The sequence below is a fragment of the Haliaeetus albicilla genome, chromosome 3 (genome assembly GCF_947461875.1).
Source record: "Haliaeetus albicilla chromosome 3, bHalAlb1.1, whole genome shotgun sequence".
In the NCBI taxonomy this organism is placed as follows: Eukaryota; Metazoa; Chordata; class Aves; order Accipitriformes; family Accipitridae; genus Haliaeetus; species Haliaeetus albicilla.
The window spans coordinates 59,968,008-59,984,472 of record NC_091485.1 but is presented as its reverse complement, the minus strand read 5'-3'; the positions used below and the strand labels follow the sequence as shown (position 1 = coordinate 59,984,472).

Here is a 16,465-nt window from a genome sequence, read left to right as displayed (position 1 = left end):
TATATTGAACTATCACGATTACGGATGCACTAATAGTGAACTGTACTTTTAGTTTAGTCATGTTCAACGAACTATCATGGCCAGACTTAAGGAGTGTGGTTGTGTTCTACAAACTATCATGGCTAGATTTTAATGAATAGTACAGCTTATTAAAGCAACAGTACAGGTTCTTTTCTATTGCCAGTGATAACTATACTGTCTGCAAAGCACGTGCAAGTAATAATACAGTTGACTACCAGCACATTAAATTATGGAAAAATTCTATAGAGATTTCTGAGTTTCCCAGGGAAGCACTTGGTATAACCGAGGGTTTGAATCTTACTCTATAGGTGTCCCTGTGGGGGAGGGGAAGAGAGGTTCAGCCTGTCGACCGATCCCAGAAGTCAGCGATGTCCTCCTGTCGTGGTTCAACCCCAGCCAGCAGCTAAGCACCACGCAGCCACTCACTCGCTTCCCCCCCACCCAGTGGGATGGGGGAGAAAATCGGGAAAAGAAGTAAAACTCCTGGGTTGAGATAAGAATGGTTTAATAGAACAGAAAAGAAGAAACTAATAATGATAATGAAAACACTAATAAAATGACAACAGTAATACTAAAAGGATTGGAATATACAAATGATGCACACTTCAATTGCTCACCACCTGCCAATCGACACCCCATTAGTCCCTGAGCAGCGATTCCCCCTGCCCCCACTCCCCCCCGTTTATATTCTAGATGTGACCTCACATGGTATGGAGTACCCTGTTGGCCAGTTTGGGTCAGCTGCCCTGGTTGTGTCCTGTGCCAACCTCTTGTGCCCCTCTAGCCTTCTTGCTGGCTGGGCATGAGAAGCTGAAAAATCCTTGACTTTAGACTAAACATTACTTAGCAACAACTGAGGACATCAGTGTGTTATCAACATTCTTCTCATACCTAACTCAAACACATAGCACTGTACCAGCTGCTAGGAAGACAATTAACTTCATCCCAGCTGAAACCAGGACAACCTCCCAACTTGTCTATGATGGGATCTTCCCTAACATTCCTCCTCTCTTAAGCCCTTTTATACTGTCTTGTTTCTAGGTGGAGCTTGAGTGACTCTAGTCATTCATACTTCTATTATGACTGGTGTAAAATCTCCTGGCTTTACTTTTAAAGGCACATGCTAGAGAAAATTCAGAGCGCGTGCTCAGTGAGGGGTGGTTGCACCTTGAAGGCAGGTAGTTTTTGGGATGGAGGTGTGTTTTAGTATTATTATGACATTATAATGAGCAGAGTTCACCCAGAGAACATGATTTAGCATGTCACTACTTCAGAACTGGGCACTTAATGATATAAATCAGAAGTAAGGCCATAGTGTTGACAGAACCCCTATTTTTTCACCTTGGTTCAGTGGATTCAGTGCAGGGACCTTCCATTCTTGTTCTGGTAGCTCCAGTTCCCCAACTCTGCAGTGATATCACAGAGCCTGACTGCAGTGTCTCCACTCCGCTCCACCCTCCATGTTGTTTCTCTTAGAGTCAGCATACCACGCTCTCCTGGTGTTGCTAACATCTAAGGTTGCAGGTTATGTTGCTTAGGGAATTATTATGGAACAGATTTCTTGTATATCCACTGCATTCCACCCTGGAGGTTTACCTTCCCTTAAGGGGGGTGTGTGTGTGTCATATTGATAAGTCACCTCCCACAATCATTCCACAGCAATTAGACTTCAGGCGTAACTTTTTATTAAAAATTTCCATGCCTTGTTAAATACTACATTCAAAGTGTCTATATTCATTACATATTTTTTATACATTCTTTAGAATGAGACAGAACTTCATTGTCATATGTTTAGTTCAGTGGTCTCCAAACTTTTTTGATCAAGTACCCATATCAGTAAAAGAATTTCTGAGCACATCTCACCAATATATGTTTATGTATTTATAGTTATATACACGTACTATGAAAGTTCTAATGTTTTCTTCCTGCACCGCAGTGGGTTATCTTGCACAGTCCCTGGGGTACACACACCCCACTTTGGAGACCGCTGGTTTAGTTTACATTTTGGAACTTTCCTTCAGATCCACAAAAATGTTGAAGAGAACTGTGCCTATCTTGAAATGTGTGTTCTGAATCTCTAGAAATTGTCCATCAAAAGTAATGCTATTCTGAGCCAGATCATCAGCCTTCTTTAGCTTCAGATTCCTGTACACTGGAGCATGGGGGGGGGGGGGGGGGAGACAAATAGCTTTGTTCATTATCCTGAATTGTATCATTAAAAGAAATCCTTTCCTCTTTAATTATCACTTTGAAAGGTGTTCTGGGCAGGCAGTGACACATACATGACTTTTGCTGAAACCTAGTGTGATACAATTGTTAGCTAAGAGATTTTCTCAGGATCCTGAGGGGCACCAACAGCCCTTCCTGGTGCTCCCCAGCTCCACCTAAGCAAATGTGAAAATAAAAGACCTTCTTGATCTGGAAAATTTCAGTTAGAATTTTTTTTTTTTGGCAATATTTGGATTTGTTTACTGCTCCATATGCTTTTAGTACACTACTTAGATCTAATTTTTTTAATTCTATACTGTATTCTTTTTATTATTCTAAAATATGTTATTGCTGTACAGTGTGAGCAATAGCAATGACAAAATTTACTGTGAGACATGCTGTCTGAATAAACTTGTGTAGTATCCAGAAATAATTTCTGAATAGCAGCAGCTGTCAGATATAAACAGTGGGGGTTTTTTAAGAACTTTTCTTTTTCTTTGGAACTCAGAATAGATAAGACTAAACTTCTAACATACCTCCTTTTACTCTTTTGAAGTAAGGTATAGCCAAAATATACTCATTACTTTGCTAACCGTGAGCTTCTAGTTCTCACAGCCTAGTTAAATCTACAAAAGGTGAAGCCTTACAATTATCTGCTAATTATTTTCATGATGAACACATATGCTTTGGTAGAATAAGTTTCTCTCTTTCAGAAAGTGTTTCGTAATTACAAGGGAAATAGAGAAATAGACACCTCAAGAAGTTGGACATTTTAAGTGTGTGAGGCAAGGATACATAATTTACAAAGGAAAAATCTTTACTGACACCAGAGACTTTTTAATTTATAAAGTTATCCTTGTTTTTAAAGTGCTACATCAGATTTTTGTCTCCTATGGTTTTGCAAAGCTTCATTAACTACCATGGTTCTCTACTTACTTAAAATGAGAGAGGTTAAATTTCAGTTATTCAAAATGTATTATATAGGTCAGAAAAGAAATCATATTCCATAAGGAATATTTCTTCTTTCCCACCTTTGATCATATTAGTTTTCCGATACTTGCCAGTTACGACTACAAAGTTGCTATCCTACATGTTTTTGTGCAAGCTTCATAACTGCATCTCTGTATGTGTCATCTTTGCTTAGCTAAATTACTTGCCATACTGATCATGTTTTTTTCTTTCTTCATACTAATCTCAAATATAAAATTCATGTGAATCTCTGAAGTTAATAGCAAAACTCATAATAATTTCTGAAGAGCAGATTGGAGTATTGGAATGGCAAAAGCTTTCCACCAATTAACTGATTTCTGTCTCCAATGAAGAGCTGATTCCATGCTTAGAGAACAGTGAGGTCTTATGAGTTGTTTTTGTCTGTTAAATGTAAAATGAATTAATGATCTTTTTTCTGTGTTCACAATGTGTCTGAAATCAGATCTGGTACTGTAAGAAAATAAAAATTTTCTCTTCAAATAAATGTAATGACTTAGAAATATAAAAACCTTATTAACTATAAATGGTAAATCAGGTGTGTTGTAATCTGCTTCTAGAGAGGTGTAGTAAAATCCCTATTTTATGCAAAATATTAAGGGTCAAATTTTGTAGGTCTCATGTCTGCATTTTACTGAACTGTTACTACTGTCATTGAGTAAGTAAAGTAATTGATTGGGTTCAATATGCATCTGTGACCATAAGTTTTTAGTATAAATTAGTTTGTTTTTGAAGATATTAGACACCCATGTCTCTATGCTTGTGTATTTCCAAATACTGTATAAAATATTCAGAAGCACAATCAGAACTAATCTTCAAACACATGAATTATCTGCATAGGAATAGTAATCTAATTCATGCCTTTAAATGAGTTCCAAAAAAAGAAAACAAATTCTTGATGAAAAATAATGAAGCAAAGCCAGGACAGAAACCTCCAAAGACACAAGAGTAAGCTGGAAAGGAACTGATCTGTTCTTTAACAATGATTAATTTCCTGATATTCACACTTATTTCAATTTCTTCAAAACACAGCAACTCAGATTTCAACTAATGGTTTGAAACTAGCTTATATTGATACAATCTTGACTTGAAGTAGTAACCAATTAATTTTGTCAGACTAAGGCATCAAATATGTCTATATTCAAAGAAGTTTCTTATGTCAGAAGGATCTATTCATGGTGAATGAATCCAAATGATCTGAATGCCTGTGGAACTTCTGTTCATCGTTGTATTTTGTAAACAGGTAGCCAGTCACCCATGCAGGTGATAACTAAGCAATATCAAGATTGTAGGGCAGAGTTCTTAAATCCTTAAAATTTGTAGGGACAGATTCAAGAAGTCCAGGAAAAGGTGTTATGTGATGTTAACTTACTGTTAGATATATTTTTTTACAATTTTGCAACTTTCAGCTTATCTGTAAACTCTTCTCATGTTAAATAGACTTACTCATCTGAATAGTTGTGTAAATTGTCTGAGGCAGTACTTCCAAAATCCAGTGGAAACAGTTTACTTTTTTCATCTACTTTACTTTTTGCAGTGTTGTAAGAATCAGCACAGAGCCATGAGAGGTAGTGCACAATTAGGTGAACAGTCTTGTGACCAACTACTTGAAATCAGATGGGTTGTCAAAGAATGTCTTAAACCAAAAGACATAGGAAGTATTTAAAATTTTCAATAAGTAAGCAACAAGTTTATGTAGACCACTTGTTATGTCTCTGAGAGATTTTTCTAATAATCAATAATAGCTAAACAGAAATTTATCTTATTTTTACAAGTATATGCTACACTGCCTGTACCCTGCAGCACTTAAAAGGTTGCAACGATTGACAACAAGTCTTCATGTGCTTCACACAAAATCAGAGACAGAGACAGGGAACCAATGATACTTGTTGAGATAAAGACCACAGGTAATGTGATAAAAGCAAAAATGTGGATATTGAAGGAGAAAATACAGTATTGAGGTTCAGAGGCAAATATAAATTACTGGGTAAAGAAATCACTTAAGAATTTTTTGATTGTCTTTTATTGGCAAACTATGGATTATAGGCTTGAACATAAAATATTAGTATATTAGAATATTATACTGTTATATTTTAGTAGAACATTGCTGTCACTACAGTTACTGCTGAACAGAAAGTACTCTGATATTCACCAAAACCCACAGATGTCTTTTGTTCATCTGTCACTTGACAAATGCAGTGACATCAGTCATATATAGCTATTAAAACCCTAAAGGTGTACATTTTTCTCCCTTTAACTCCAAAGAAATTCAATATTAACTCATAACATTTCATTATTTTATGTTGTAGTATCAGAAGCCTTCTTAAACTGTAAATAAGTATAGCTAATAGCTTCATCTTTGCGGCTTCTTATAGTTGTATTTTCCAATGAATGAAGATTCATATTTTAATCATTTCTTTTTTCCTCCTGAACCAGACTTTACAAAACCAAGTGATTGGTTTAATTTGTGAGATTTTTTTGTTGTTGGTTTTTGTTTTTTTTTTTTTTTCTTCTGGATTTCAGATTATGGTACTGAAAGCAAATGTCTGTTAGGAATATTTCAAATCAGTATGAATAATAGAAATTAGTAGTCAAAGACTTAGGTTCCACTGTAGAATGACATGGCTTTCTTTTGAGACATGGCTACTCTGAGAAAAGGCAGCAAACACAACTCCTAACTCTACCACAGCATACACACAAGGAGATGTGCTTTACGTCCCAGCTCTGCCCCAAAGGATGGACTGACATTCAGGTGGAACAGCAGATTGTCTAGAACACTTCCTGACTTTCTTCCCAGACAGAGATATGAGCTGCAAGTGTCATACAGTTTCTTATTAAAAACAAAGACGAAAAGCTGTGCTTGACCTTAGTCTCACTCATGACCTCAGAGGCTTCAGCTACTGATGATAAATGAGGAGCCTTCCTCTCATCAACCTCCTCTTTCCTTGTTTTCAGGCTTCTGGTGTGGCTTTGAACAGACTCTTCACCAAAGTATTGCTTCTCTGAGGGGTAAAAGTGGTGCAGGTTGGGTGGAAATAGTGACATTCTTTTGGGAGGCTAATGGGAGGGAAGGAGCAAGCCTTCATCCAGCAGCAGCTGAATCTTCCTGTATTCAGTATGGATCACATAAACACACTTTGTGAAAGTAGAGTACAACTGTATGGTAATTTCACATCTTAGTGTGAATTTTTTTATTCAGTTAAGCAAGATGGTCTGTCAGAATACAGAAGAAGCAATAATTCTTTAGCTTCTGCAGTTTATTTGTGGTGTCATAATAATCACTGGAGAAATAGAATAAGCTCATGTTTAGCTTAGGTTGCTTGTCAGTTCTACAGCTTCATACAGGAAAAGTTAACCAATACTGCATTCAGCAAAGATCTGAATATCAAAGAACCAACAATAAAACTTTTATTGACTCCAGCAGACTATGAATTTAGTGCCTTAAAAATGTCATTCACAAGCAGAAATGACATGGTTTATGTGCTTTGTGTTATTTGTGATGTGAGATGCAACCTACAGTAAATAGGGATATCAGTTTGTTTTTATTTAAGGTATGCTACTGTAAATAACCATACAGACTTTGATTTGTAAATAAATGCCTTTCATAGTCTTTAAAAATAGATAACACTATTTTGTGTAAGTCTAACTTTTACAAATTTCCTTTATAGTTTTCAGTGCTTCAGCTATTGATTCAGTGGGTTGGACAGTGGTTGCAGCAGAAAAAATGCTGGCGTACCATATGCCGATACACGTGCACAAAAAAGACACAGTTATAAAAGTGTTGTACTTTGTGTTCTACTATATAAACTCTTGTCTTTCTTGACATTAGTGGAGGTAATGACATAAGTTACTTACTGAAGTGTTTTGAAAATAAATAGAGCAGTTTCTCTTAATGTAGCAGTTTCTCTTTTTACTTCAAATACTTTTTTTTTTTTAAGATTATAAGCTTGGACACAAGAGAAAGTCTATTCTACTTTGTCAGAATAACTAAACATGAATATTCTATTATCTTGTATGAGGTGGTTCTATTTTTGGTCAATGGTATTTTAATCCTTCACATCTTGATTAATATAAGTTAGAGCTTGGTTTATGAATCTGCTACGTGTATTTTGTATGTGAATTAAAAGGTGAACTTTCTTTTTGTAGTCAAGACTTGTGGATCCAATCTTCAGGGACCTGGAGGCACTTTCACCTCACCCAATTTTCCATTCCAGTATGACAGCAATGCTCAATGTGTGTGGGTCATCACAGCTATCAATACTAATAAGGTAAGTTTAAAATTCTGGCTTTGCTTTAAAAAAACCCATCCATGTAGACCATGACATTTTTCACTAATATGATTTATCTCTACAGTCTAGCTGCTGTACTTGGTGCATTGCAGACATTTCTAAGAAATGACTGATATTAGATGTGTATGGACAGATGTTAAAACTTGTTTCCCCTAAGAGTGTTTTGCTTTTTGTATGCCAAGTAGATGCTATCATGTTTTTATGTGATTCTCTAAAATAATTCCTAGAAGCAACTACCCAATGGTATGAAGCAGTGTCGTGGGTCCACTAATACTGTGTTATAATCAATAGAGCTGTTTTGTGTATAAGACTGTTTATGTCATGTTTGGCCTTAGACTATGTGAGAAATCACTGAAGTTCAGGAATTCACCTTCCCTTCATGAAGGTCTGTTCTAAAGTTGTGTAATTTATTTCATTGTCTGAACCACTGTATTAAAATCCCATATACTTTATACCTACACTTTAAACCAAAAGTACTGGGAGTTCTGATAATGCCAGATGAGTCAAAGTACAGTAATAAAGCTAAGTTATGACACCAGTTGTCTTTAAATTCAAGAGCTAGGCACCTGGCAGCAATGGCTATATTGTATTTCCAGGTGTATAATTTTATCTGAACTGAGTGTAATGGACTTGTTTAGATGTAATAAAATAAAAAATTAGCTGTACAGCTCAGGAATGTTTTATAAAGGACTGTCAACATCTGTGTTTGCTGGTACAGGGGTATATTCTACCTCCTAATTTCTGTTTTATGTTGCCACCTGCATCACACTCCATTAATTTATCAGAGAGGCCTAGAAGCCCTACCCCTTTACACCTGAGTTTATCAGAGGACTCAGTGAAAACCTGATTACATTTCAGAAGCCATTTAGCTACACTGGTGCATTTCTCCCTCTAATCTTACAAAGTCCTGTGTGGAAGCCAACCTTATGTTCCACTTCGGAAGAAGAAAAAAAGTATATTTAATGAAGTGATTATAATATTCATATTGAAGATGGTAGATGTGTTTTCGAGGGGAGGGAGGGTTGGCTGTTTGTTTTATCCTTGTTCCAAGGACTGCTATTCCAATTTATCCAATTTATAGATCATCAAAAATGTGTCAAGAGTCCTTGAAAGATGATGCAGTCTGTGTCCCACAGATGGGCAAACAGTTCAAATAGTTAAGTAATAGTTAAGATCCATTTTTCTGGTCCAAAAAAGCTTCATATTTTTATTCCTTTAATCAAAAACTGTTAGTGAGCAAGATGAAATCTGTGCACATCCAGAATTTCTGAAGGAAAGTTCTGTCAAATGTGGCAGTAGATAGAATTTAATATCATATTGTTTGAGAAAATTAAACACAGCTCTTACACTTTGAACAAGTGCTATAAATGGCTTGAAAACCACCACTAAGCTGTTGTATAGAATAAATTTAAGACCTTTTTGGCCATATTTTGAATGAAATAGTTTCCTTTCTTAATGCAGAGAAGGCATGTCTACGTAACAAAAAAGCCAAATAAGATTTTATACATTCTACCAATGGTAGAAGCAAAACTTCAAGCTCACAGACTGGTATGCATCTACTGGTAAATCACAGGTAACTGCAGGTTTAAGATATTAATGACTTGAAGAGTGTTAAGGATTACACTCGGGCAGAGGTATTTGTGTCTTAATGCTGCCTTCCTCCTCCCTCCCCTCCAGTTCACAACATGGTGATACAGTGTTATCTTCAAAACCTCAGAACTTTGTTTCAACCAAAAGTATTTTTCACTGGAGTTTTCAAAACCTTTATTCCTCAGTATTATTTTCCTTCCAAATTTCTAGTTTCTGCTTTTAAGGAACTTTGAATTTAAAGCTGAGTGCAGAAAATTAAGAAGTGAACAAATGCTTTGTCTCTGGTTGTCAGTGTGGTTCACAGAGTTACAGAATGATTGAGGTTGGAACGGACCTCTGGACATCATCTAGTTGAAATCCCCTGCTCAAGCAGGGCCACCTAGAGGCAGTTGCCCAGATGGTCTTTGAATATCTTGAAAGACAGTGACTCCAGAACCTCTCTGGGCAACCTATGCCAGTGCTTGGTCACCCTCACAGTGAAAAACTGTTTCCTGATGTTCAGATGGAACTTCCTGTGTTTTGGTTTGTGCCCATTGCCTCTGGTCCTGTCACTGGGCACCACTGGAAAGCGTTTGGTTCCATCTTCTTCACATCATCCCTTCAGGTGTTTATACACATTAAAATCCACCTGAGCCTTCTCTTCTCTAGGCTAAGCAAGCCCAACTCTCTCAAGCTTTCCGTATATGAGAGATGCTCCAGTTCATTAATCATCTTAGTGTCCCTTTGCTGGACTCTTACCAGTAGCTGCATATCTCTCTTGTACTGGGGAGATGCAGTTGTTAGGCTTGTTTTCCTTTCTCTCAAAACGTTTAAGGGATCAAGTTATTCCATGTGTATAAATTCTAGTTCAAATGAAAATGAAATAAACCCCCTCTTTAGTCAGTGGTCATGCCTGCAATAGTTCAAATACAAGGTTTTTAAAAGTTATTTTATGTTGGGTTGTTTTTTTTTTTCTGAAACTGTAAATACTACAAAATAGCATATTAGCATAGCATGAAAACTGTCACAGATCCTGACTGGTAAAAATATGTAAGCATACACCCAGTTTTAATATTTGGGGATGAACCAGAATTCATAGGTTGAACCTATGCTGGTTCAGTAAAATATTTCAGTGCATGCATGGTTCAGTTTGATTTGATTAGTACTTATGTATTGCATTTACACGGTAAGGTTTTGGTAGTGGGGGGGCTGCAGGGGTGAATTCTGTGAGAAGAGATCAGGAGTTGCCCCCATGTTAGACAGAGCCAGTTCTAGCTGGCTCCAAAACAGACCCACTGCAGGACACAGCTGGGCAAATCGGGCAAGCTGGTGGCACCCCTGTGATGACGTGTAAGAAAGGGTAAAAAATGCTGTGCAGCAGCAGCTGAAGGAGGGGAGTGAGAATACGTGAGTGAAACAACCCTGCAGACACCCAGGTCAGAGAATAAGAAGGGAGAGGAGGTGCCCCATGTGCCGGAGCAGAGGTTCCCCTGCATCTTGTGGAGAAGACCATGGTGAGGCGGGCTGTCCCCCTGCAACCCATGGAGGTCCATGCTGGAGCAGATATCCACCCTGCAGCCCATGGAGGACCCCACACCAGAGCAGGTGGATGTGCCCTGAAGGAAGCTGTGACCCCGTGGAAAGCCCATGCAGGAGCAGGTTTCTGGCAGGAACTGTGGCCCATGGAGAGGAGCCCATGCTGGAGCAGGTTTGCTGGCAGAACTTGTGACACCATGGGGAGCCCATGCTGGAGCAGTCTGCTCCTGAAGGACTGCACTCTGTGGAAAGGTCCCGTGCTGGAGCAGTTCTTGAAGAACTGCAGCCTGTGGGAGGGACCCACGGGTCGTGGATAAGGTCGTGAAGGACTATCTTCCATGGGAGGGAACCAACGCTGGAGCAAGAAAAGAATGTGAGGAAGAAGGAACAGCAGAGAAAAAATGTTACAAACTGACGGCAAGACCCATTCCCTGTCCTCCTGCACCTCCTGGGGGAGAGGAGGAGGTAGAAGAGTTAGGAACCAAAAAGTGAAGTTGAGCCTGGGAAGGAGGGTAGGAGGAAGGTGGTTTTAGTTTTGTTTTTATTTCTTGCTTTCCTACACTATTTTTAATTGGCAATAAATTAAATTAATCTTCCCCAGATCGAGTCTGTTTTGCCCATGACGGTAACTAGTGAGTGGTTTCTCTGTCCTTATCTCGACCCACGAGCTTTCTCATCCTGTCCTGCTGAGGGGGAGTGATAGAGTGGCTTGGTGGGCACTTGGGAACCAGCCAAGGTTAGATGAGCCAACTTACATATTTATCTGTCTCCTCATGTGTTTACATACTGTGAAAGTGTGGAGGATATAGTAAAAGAGTGAAAACAATAGTTAAGAAAAGGTCATTTATTTAAAATTAAGTATGAACTTTTAGATAAGGCCATAATCAAGAATACCTGTTAGTGGATGGTACATCAGAGAGTTATGTCAGTAATAAGAATGCAAAGAAGTAATGTTAGATTAAACAAGATATTTTATTTCAAAACATCAATGTTGGAGACTGGTCCTGCACTTCTGTGATGTACCACTGAAATTACTAGACTCTGAGAAGTCTTAGGTTCATTATGGGCAGATCGTAGTACAAGGAGTTACCCTGTTTATTATAGATACGTTTATAATAGCTTCAGCATTACCCAGAAAATACTGTTCTTTGCATGTTGTTGGTTGGTCATAATTGTACCTCTTTGATACTGCAATGAAATGCAGACTCACATATAATTATGGGGTTTCTAAAATAGCAGGTAGATAAAAGGCTTACAATGTTATCTGAAACAACATTCAGATATGTTTATAGTTTTCAATATAAGTAGAAAAGGTGTCTAGCACTGATTAGAAGAACCTAAACTTGTTGAGGTTAAAAGAAAATGAGATCATTTTACGAGTTAGATCAACTTCTTTTTAGCATATATTGAGGAATTTGCATGTCTAAAGTTTTTGCTTATGTAACCAGTGATTTAATGTGTTCAGTTTTAATTCATGGTAACATTGCCTTATTGTTCTGAACACAAAAATGCTTGCCTTGCATGACTGCTTAAAGACTTAACTTTTGATGTTTGCCTTGAAGTCAAAAGTGACATTGATGTATAATGAAGATTAGCCATTAAGAGTTATTTATAATGACTACAACACATGATGTCATAGTGCTCATTATAACATGGCGATATTTACAATATTTTATACTGCAGCCGTGAGAACCATGAAGACTTACTGATCCTGGTATTTCAGGACTTATTGATCTGGTATTTCAGAGCTTCTTCTGTTGCATCATTTGCAACAAAATAGCTCAGAAATTGAGAATCTTCTAAGGGAGAAAGCACTAGATGAAAGACCCTGAAAGGAACTTTTAACTCTGGTGTGAATGGACATTCCTCCCATGTCTACATGCCTATTCCAGGATTGAATCTGACTAATTTTCTTCCCTCAGTGGTTTCAGAAATAAGTTTGGTATCAGTACAATATATATGAAAGAATACTGTCCTAGGCAATCATCTGCCTCCTTAGCTTTATACTGCATTATAGTTGGTCTCTTGCCTCATACAGTTAACCAGACATGCTGTTCATCCCCAAGCCTTGTTGACAGTGGAGTAGACACAACTAAATATATCAAACATGGCCTGAGAAGACAGTGAGTTTACTATGGAAAAGTAGAGAAATTAAATAAAAATCAATTATGAAAGGAAAGTCACGTGGTTGGGAGCCAATAATAAAACTCACTGATGAAGGTGCAGCAACACATCTGATATCAGTGAGTTCCACATATTTTTGTTGTTCTTGTGCATGTTATTTGCATGCTCATTCTTACCAGGATCCTGTTCTGTGGATTTGATCTGTCCAAGAGAAGATAATTAAGATTATTGCTAGAAATAAATCTATGATGTGCCAAAGCTCTGAATAGTGATCCGGTGGAAAAAGAAATATGGGCAATTTGTACATAAATTTCTAATAGTGAAATATTGTCACGACCCAGACTGGACAGACCAGGGAGTCGTGTTTAACTTGAAATTCCCTCGGGCTAAATTGAGGTGAAATGACACCGAATGATCAGTTAAAGATTTTATTCATGACAAAAGCAAACGAAACTGGGGAGTCATGGTAGTAGGTGGCAGGGTTTCTCACAACAGGAATTGGCATAAGGCTACTTCTGTAAACCGTGTAACCATATACAACAATTCAGGGAATAAGGAGATCCCTCCTGTTGAGTCACGAGGTTCAGAGCAGACCCCCTCGCTTTCCAGACTCCTCCTCAGAGAAGGGTCTAAGGGCGGCTGGATCCACTCTTAGTCTCAGACTTGGTCAACGGTTTATATCTTGAAATGGATGAGGTGTAGGGATTGTGGAAAAGGAAAAGGAAAGAGAGAAGAAGACAGAGAAAGAGAAAGGAAGAGAGAAAGATTTCAGCGGTCCTGGGTCCAGCGTTGGTTCAGTCAGCCGACGGGTCCAGTTCTGGTGGGCTTGTGCACCCGGGGCTTCAGTTTGTGTCCTTTTATCATCCTTGCCCCTCCTTCGGGAGCGCACCTGAACTCATCAGGTTAATGAGCAGTTTGTGAGCCTTTGGGCTTGGGGTAACTTCTCCTTCCTTGCAGACATGGCCATTGTTTGATCTTTGTATCAGAACAGCTTATCAGAACAGGGAGCTGCACACCTTCCAGCACTCCCTCCCCCTCCTGTTGCTGATGTCTGAGCTGATGGGCTTTTCACCTTGGTTCCTTGCTGTGCAGGGTTTGTCTTTAAGCAGAAATTGCCCCACCACAATGTTTGAGACATTAACTCTTTCAGTCTCTCACAAATATCTATGATTGCCTGTATGTTATCATACCCAGATAAAAATGCTTGTGTTGTTTTGTAAAAGAAAAGTCTTCTGAACTTTTTCAACTGCTGCTTATTGAAAGGTGTAGTCTTACATTCTGCTTAAATTTGAAATATTTCAGGACAGTTGAACAACTTCCATGTAGGAAATTTACAATCGATTTATAAAAAGTTGACTTTGTAAGAATGTTTTACCCAAATATTTACCGCCCCCCCCCCCCCCCCCCCAATACTGAAGTAATACTGACATATATTTTACTTTGGTTGTGGAAAATCAAAGAGCAAACTATGAATTAGCCTAACCTAAGCAGTACATTGCTGATTTATATTCAACTTGCTGGCCATGAGGAGCCCCACTGCCCTTTCTACAAAGCTCCTTTCCAGCCAGTTGCACCTGAGTGTGTACTGGTGCATGAGGTTGTTCCTCCCCAGAAGCAGAAATTTCCATTTCCCTTTGTAGAACTTTGTGAGGTGCCTGTCAGACCGTTTCTCCAGCCTATCAAGGTCCCTCTGAATGGCAGCACAACCCTCTGGTGTATCATCCACTCCTCACGGTTCTGTATCATCTTAAAACTTGCTGAGGATGCACTCAGTACCATCATCAAGGTCATTAATGAGAATGTGGAACAGGATTGGACCCTGTATTGACTGCTGGGGTACATCAAGAGTGACTGGCCTCTAGCTAGGTTTCTTACCTCACTGTACATTCATCTACCCATACTTCATCAGTTTGTCTCTAAGAATGTTATGGAAGACAGTGTTGAAAACCTTACTGAAGTTCAAGATCATCATCCACTACTCTCCACTCATCCACCAAGCCAGTCATCTTGTGGAAGGCTATCAGGTTGATGAGCATGATTTCCCCTTCATAAATCCATGCGTGCTACTGTCAGACATCCTTCTGTCCCTAATGCGATTGGAAATGGTGTCCAGGAGGATTTGCTCCATCACCTTCCCACAAATCAGGGTGATGCTGACTGCCTGTATGTAGTTCCCCAGATACTCTTTCTTGCCCTTCTTGAAGATAGGAATGGAATTTTCATTCTTCCAGTCCTCAGGAATCACTTCCTGATCACCATGACCTTTCAAAGATGATCAAGATTGGCCTCACAATGACATTGGCCAGCTCCCTCAGCACCCATGTGTACAGCCCTTCAGACACCATGGACTTATGTATATCCAATTTGTTTAAATGTTCCCTAACTTGATCCTCTTCCAGCAAGAATTAAGTCTCCCTTACTCCAGACTTGCCCTCTGATTTCAGGGGCCTGGGATTCTTGAAAGCAAGTGTTATCAGTGAAGACAGTATTGAAGAAGTTATTTAGTACATTGGTCTTTTCAGTGTCCTTTGTCACCACGCAACCTGCCCCATTCAGTGGACAGCCCATTTTCTGTCATCTACCGTTTGCTGCTGACATACCTGTAGAAGCCCTTCTTGTTCATGTCCCTTGCCAGACTTAACCCCAGATGGGCTTTGACTTTCCTAGAAATATCCCTGCATGCTCAGAGGAGTGTCTCTGTACTGCTGGCTGTCCTGATCCTGATTCCATCTCTCTTATGCTTCCATTTTATGTTTGAGTTTAGTCAGTTAATGAATTGAATTTAGTTAATTCATGCAGGCCTACTAGTACCTTTGCTTGTTTTTCTGTTCATTGGGATGAACCATTATTGAGCTTGGAGGTAGCGATCCTTGGAAATCAATCATCAGGTCTCTGGACTGTTCTTCTCTCCAGAAGAATCCCATCTGCATGGGATTCTTGAAGACAGAACCCTGAACAAAGTCTGTTCTCCTGTCAGGGTTGTGTTCCTGCCTTTTGCCTTGCCTCCCTCCTTTCAGGATCCTGAACTCCACCAACCCGTGGTCACTGCAGCTCAGGCTGCCCTAACCTTTACATTCCCAACCAGGTCTTCCTTGTTTGTAAGCATGAGGTCCAGCAGAACATGTCCCCTTGTTGGCTCTCGATCACCTCTGTTAGGAAGTTGTCATCAATACACTCCCTAAATGTCCTTGATGGCTTGTGCCCTGATTTGTTGCCCTCCTACGAGATATTGGGGTGGTTGAAATTCCCTGTGAGGATCAGTACCTGTACATGTGAGGCTTCTCCAACAGTATATGATGGAGGAAATTCATGGACCGTTTTCCCACTTCTAGATTCTCTTAACATGGTTTCCACCCATTTTGTAGTATACATCAAGCAAGTGATTTTTGCCAGTGTTTTATCCATGGCTACTCTGGAATCAGCTAAAACTTTGTTGATCCAAAATAGCAAAGCTATAGTTCCAGGGAACTGCCTGAAAGAACATTCAAGAAAATCGTGCCTCTCTGTGGTACTCTAAAGGTGCAACAGAATTTAAAGTTCTCTGCTTTGGCCTGAACTGTGATTCTCATGTTACTAACCCCTTGGGTCCATAGGAAACATTCTTGTAAATAACTGCACAGAAATGAGAATACAGATTTCTCAGTTTGAACTCCACTTCATTACATCACTCACATCTAGTAAGGGAAATGATACTTGAATATCTTGTGGGATGTTGTACAAACTCATCAGTT

General features: G+C 39.0%; 1 protein-coding gene across 1 annotated transcript in view; it reads left to right on the top strand.

Annotated features, from left to right (window-relative positions):
• CSMD3 (CUB and Sushi multiple domains 3) overlaps positions 1–16,465 on the top strand; it is a 760,948-nt gene that overhangs the window by 336,004 nt on the left and 408,479 nt on the right. Inside the window, exon 11 of the mRNA XM_069779925.1 lies at positions 7,363–7,484. Within this exon, the coding sequence (XP_069636026.1) occupies positions 7,363–7,484 (122 nt within the window). The remainder of the gene's footprint in view (positions 1–7,362; positions 7,485–16,465) is intronic.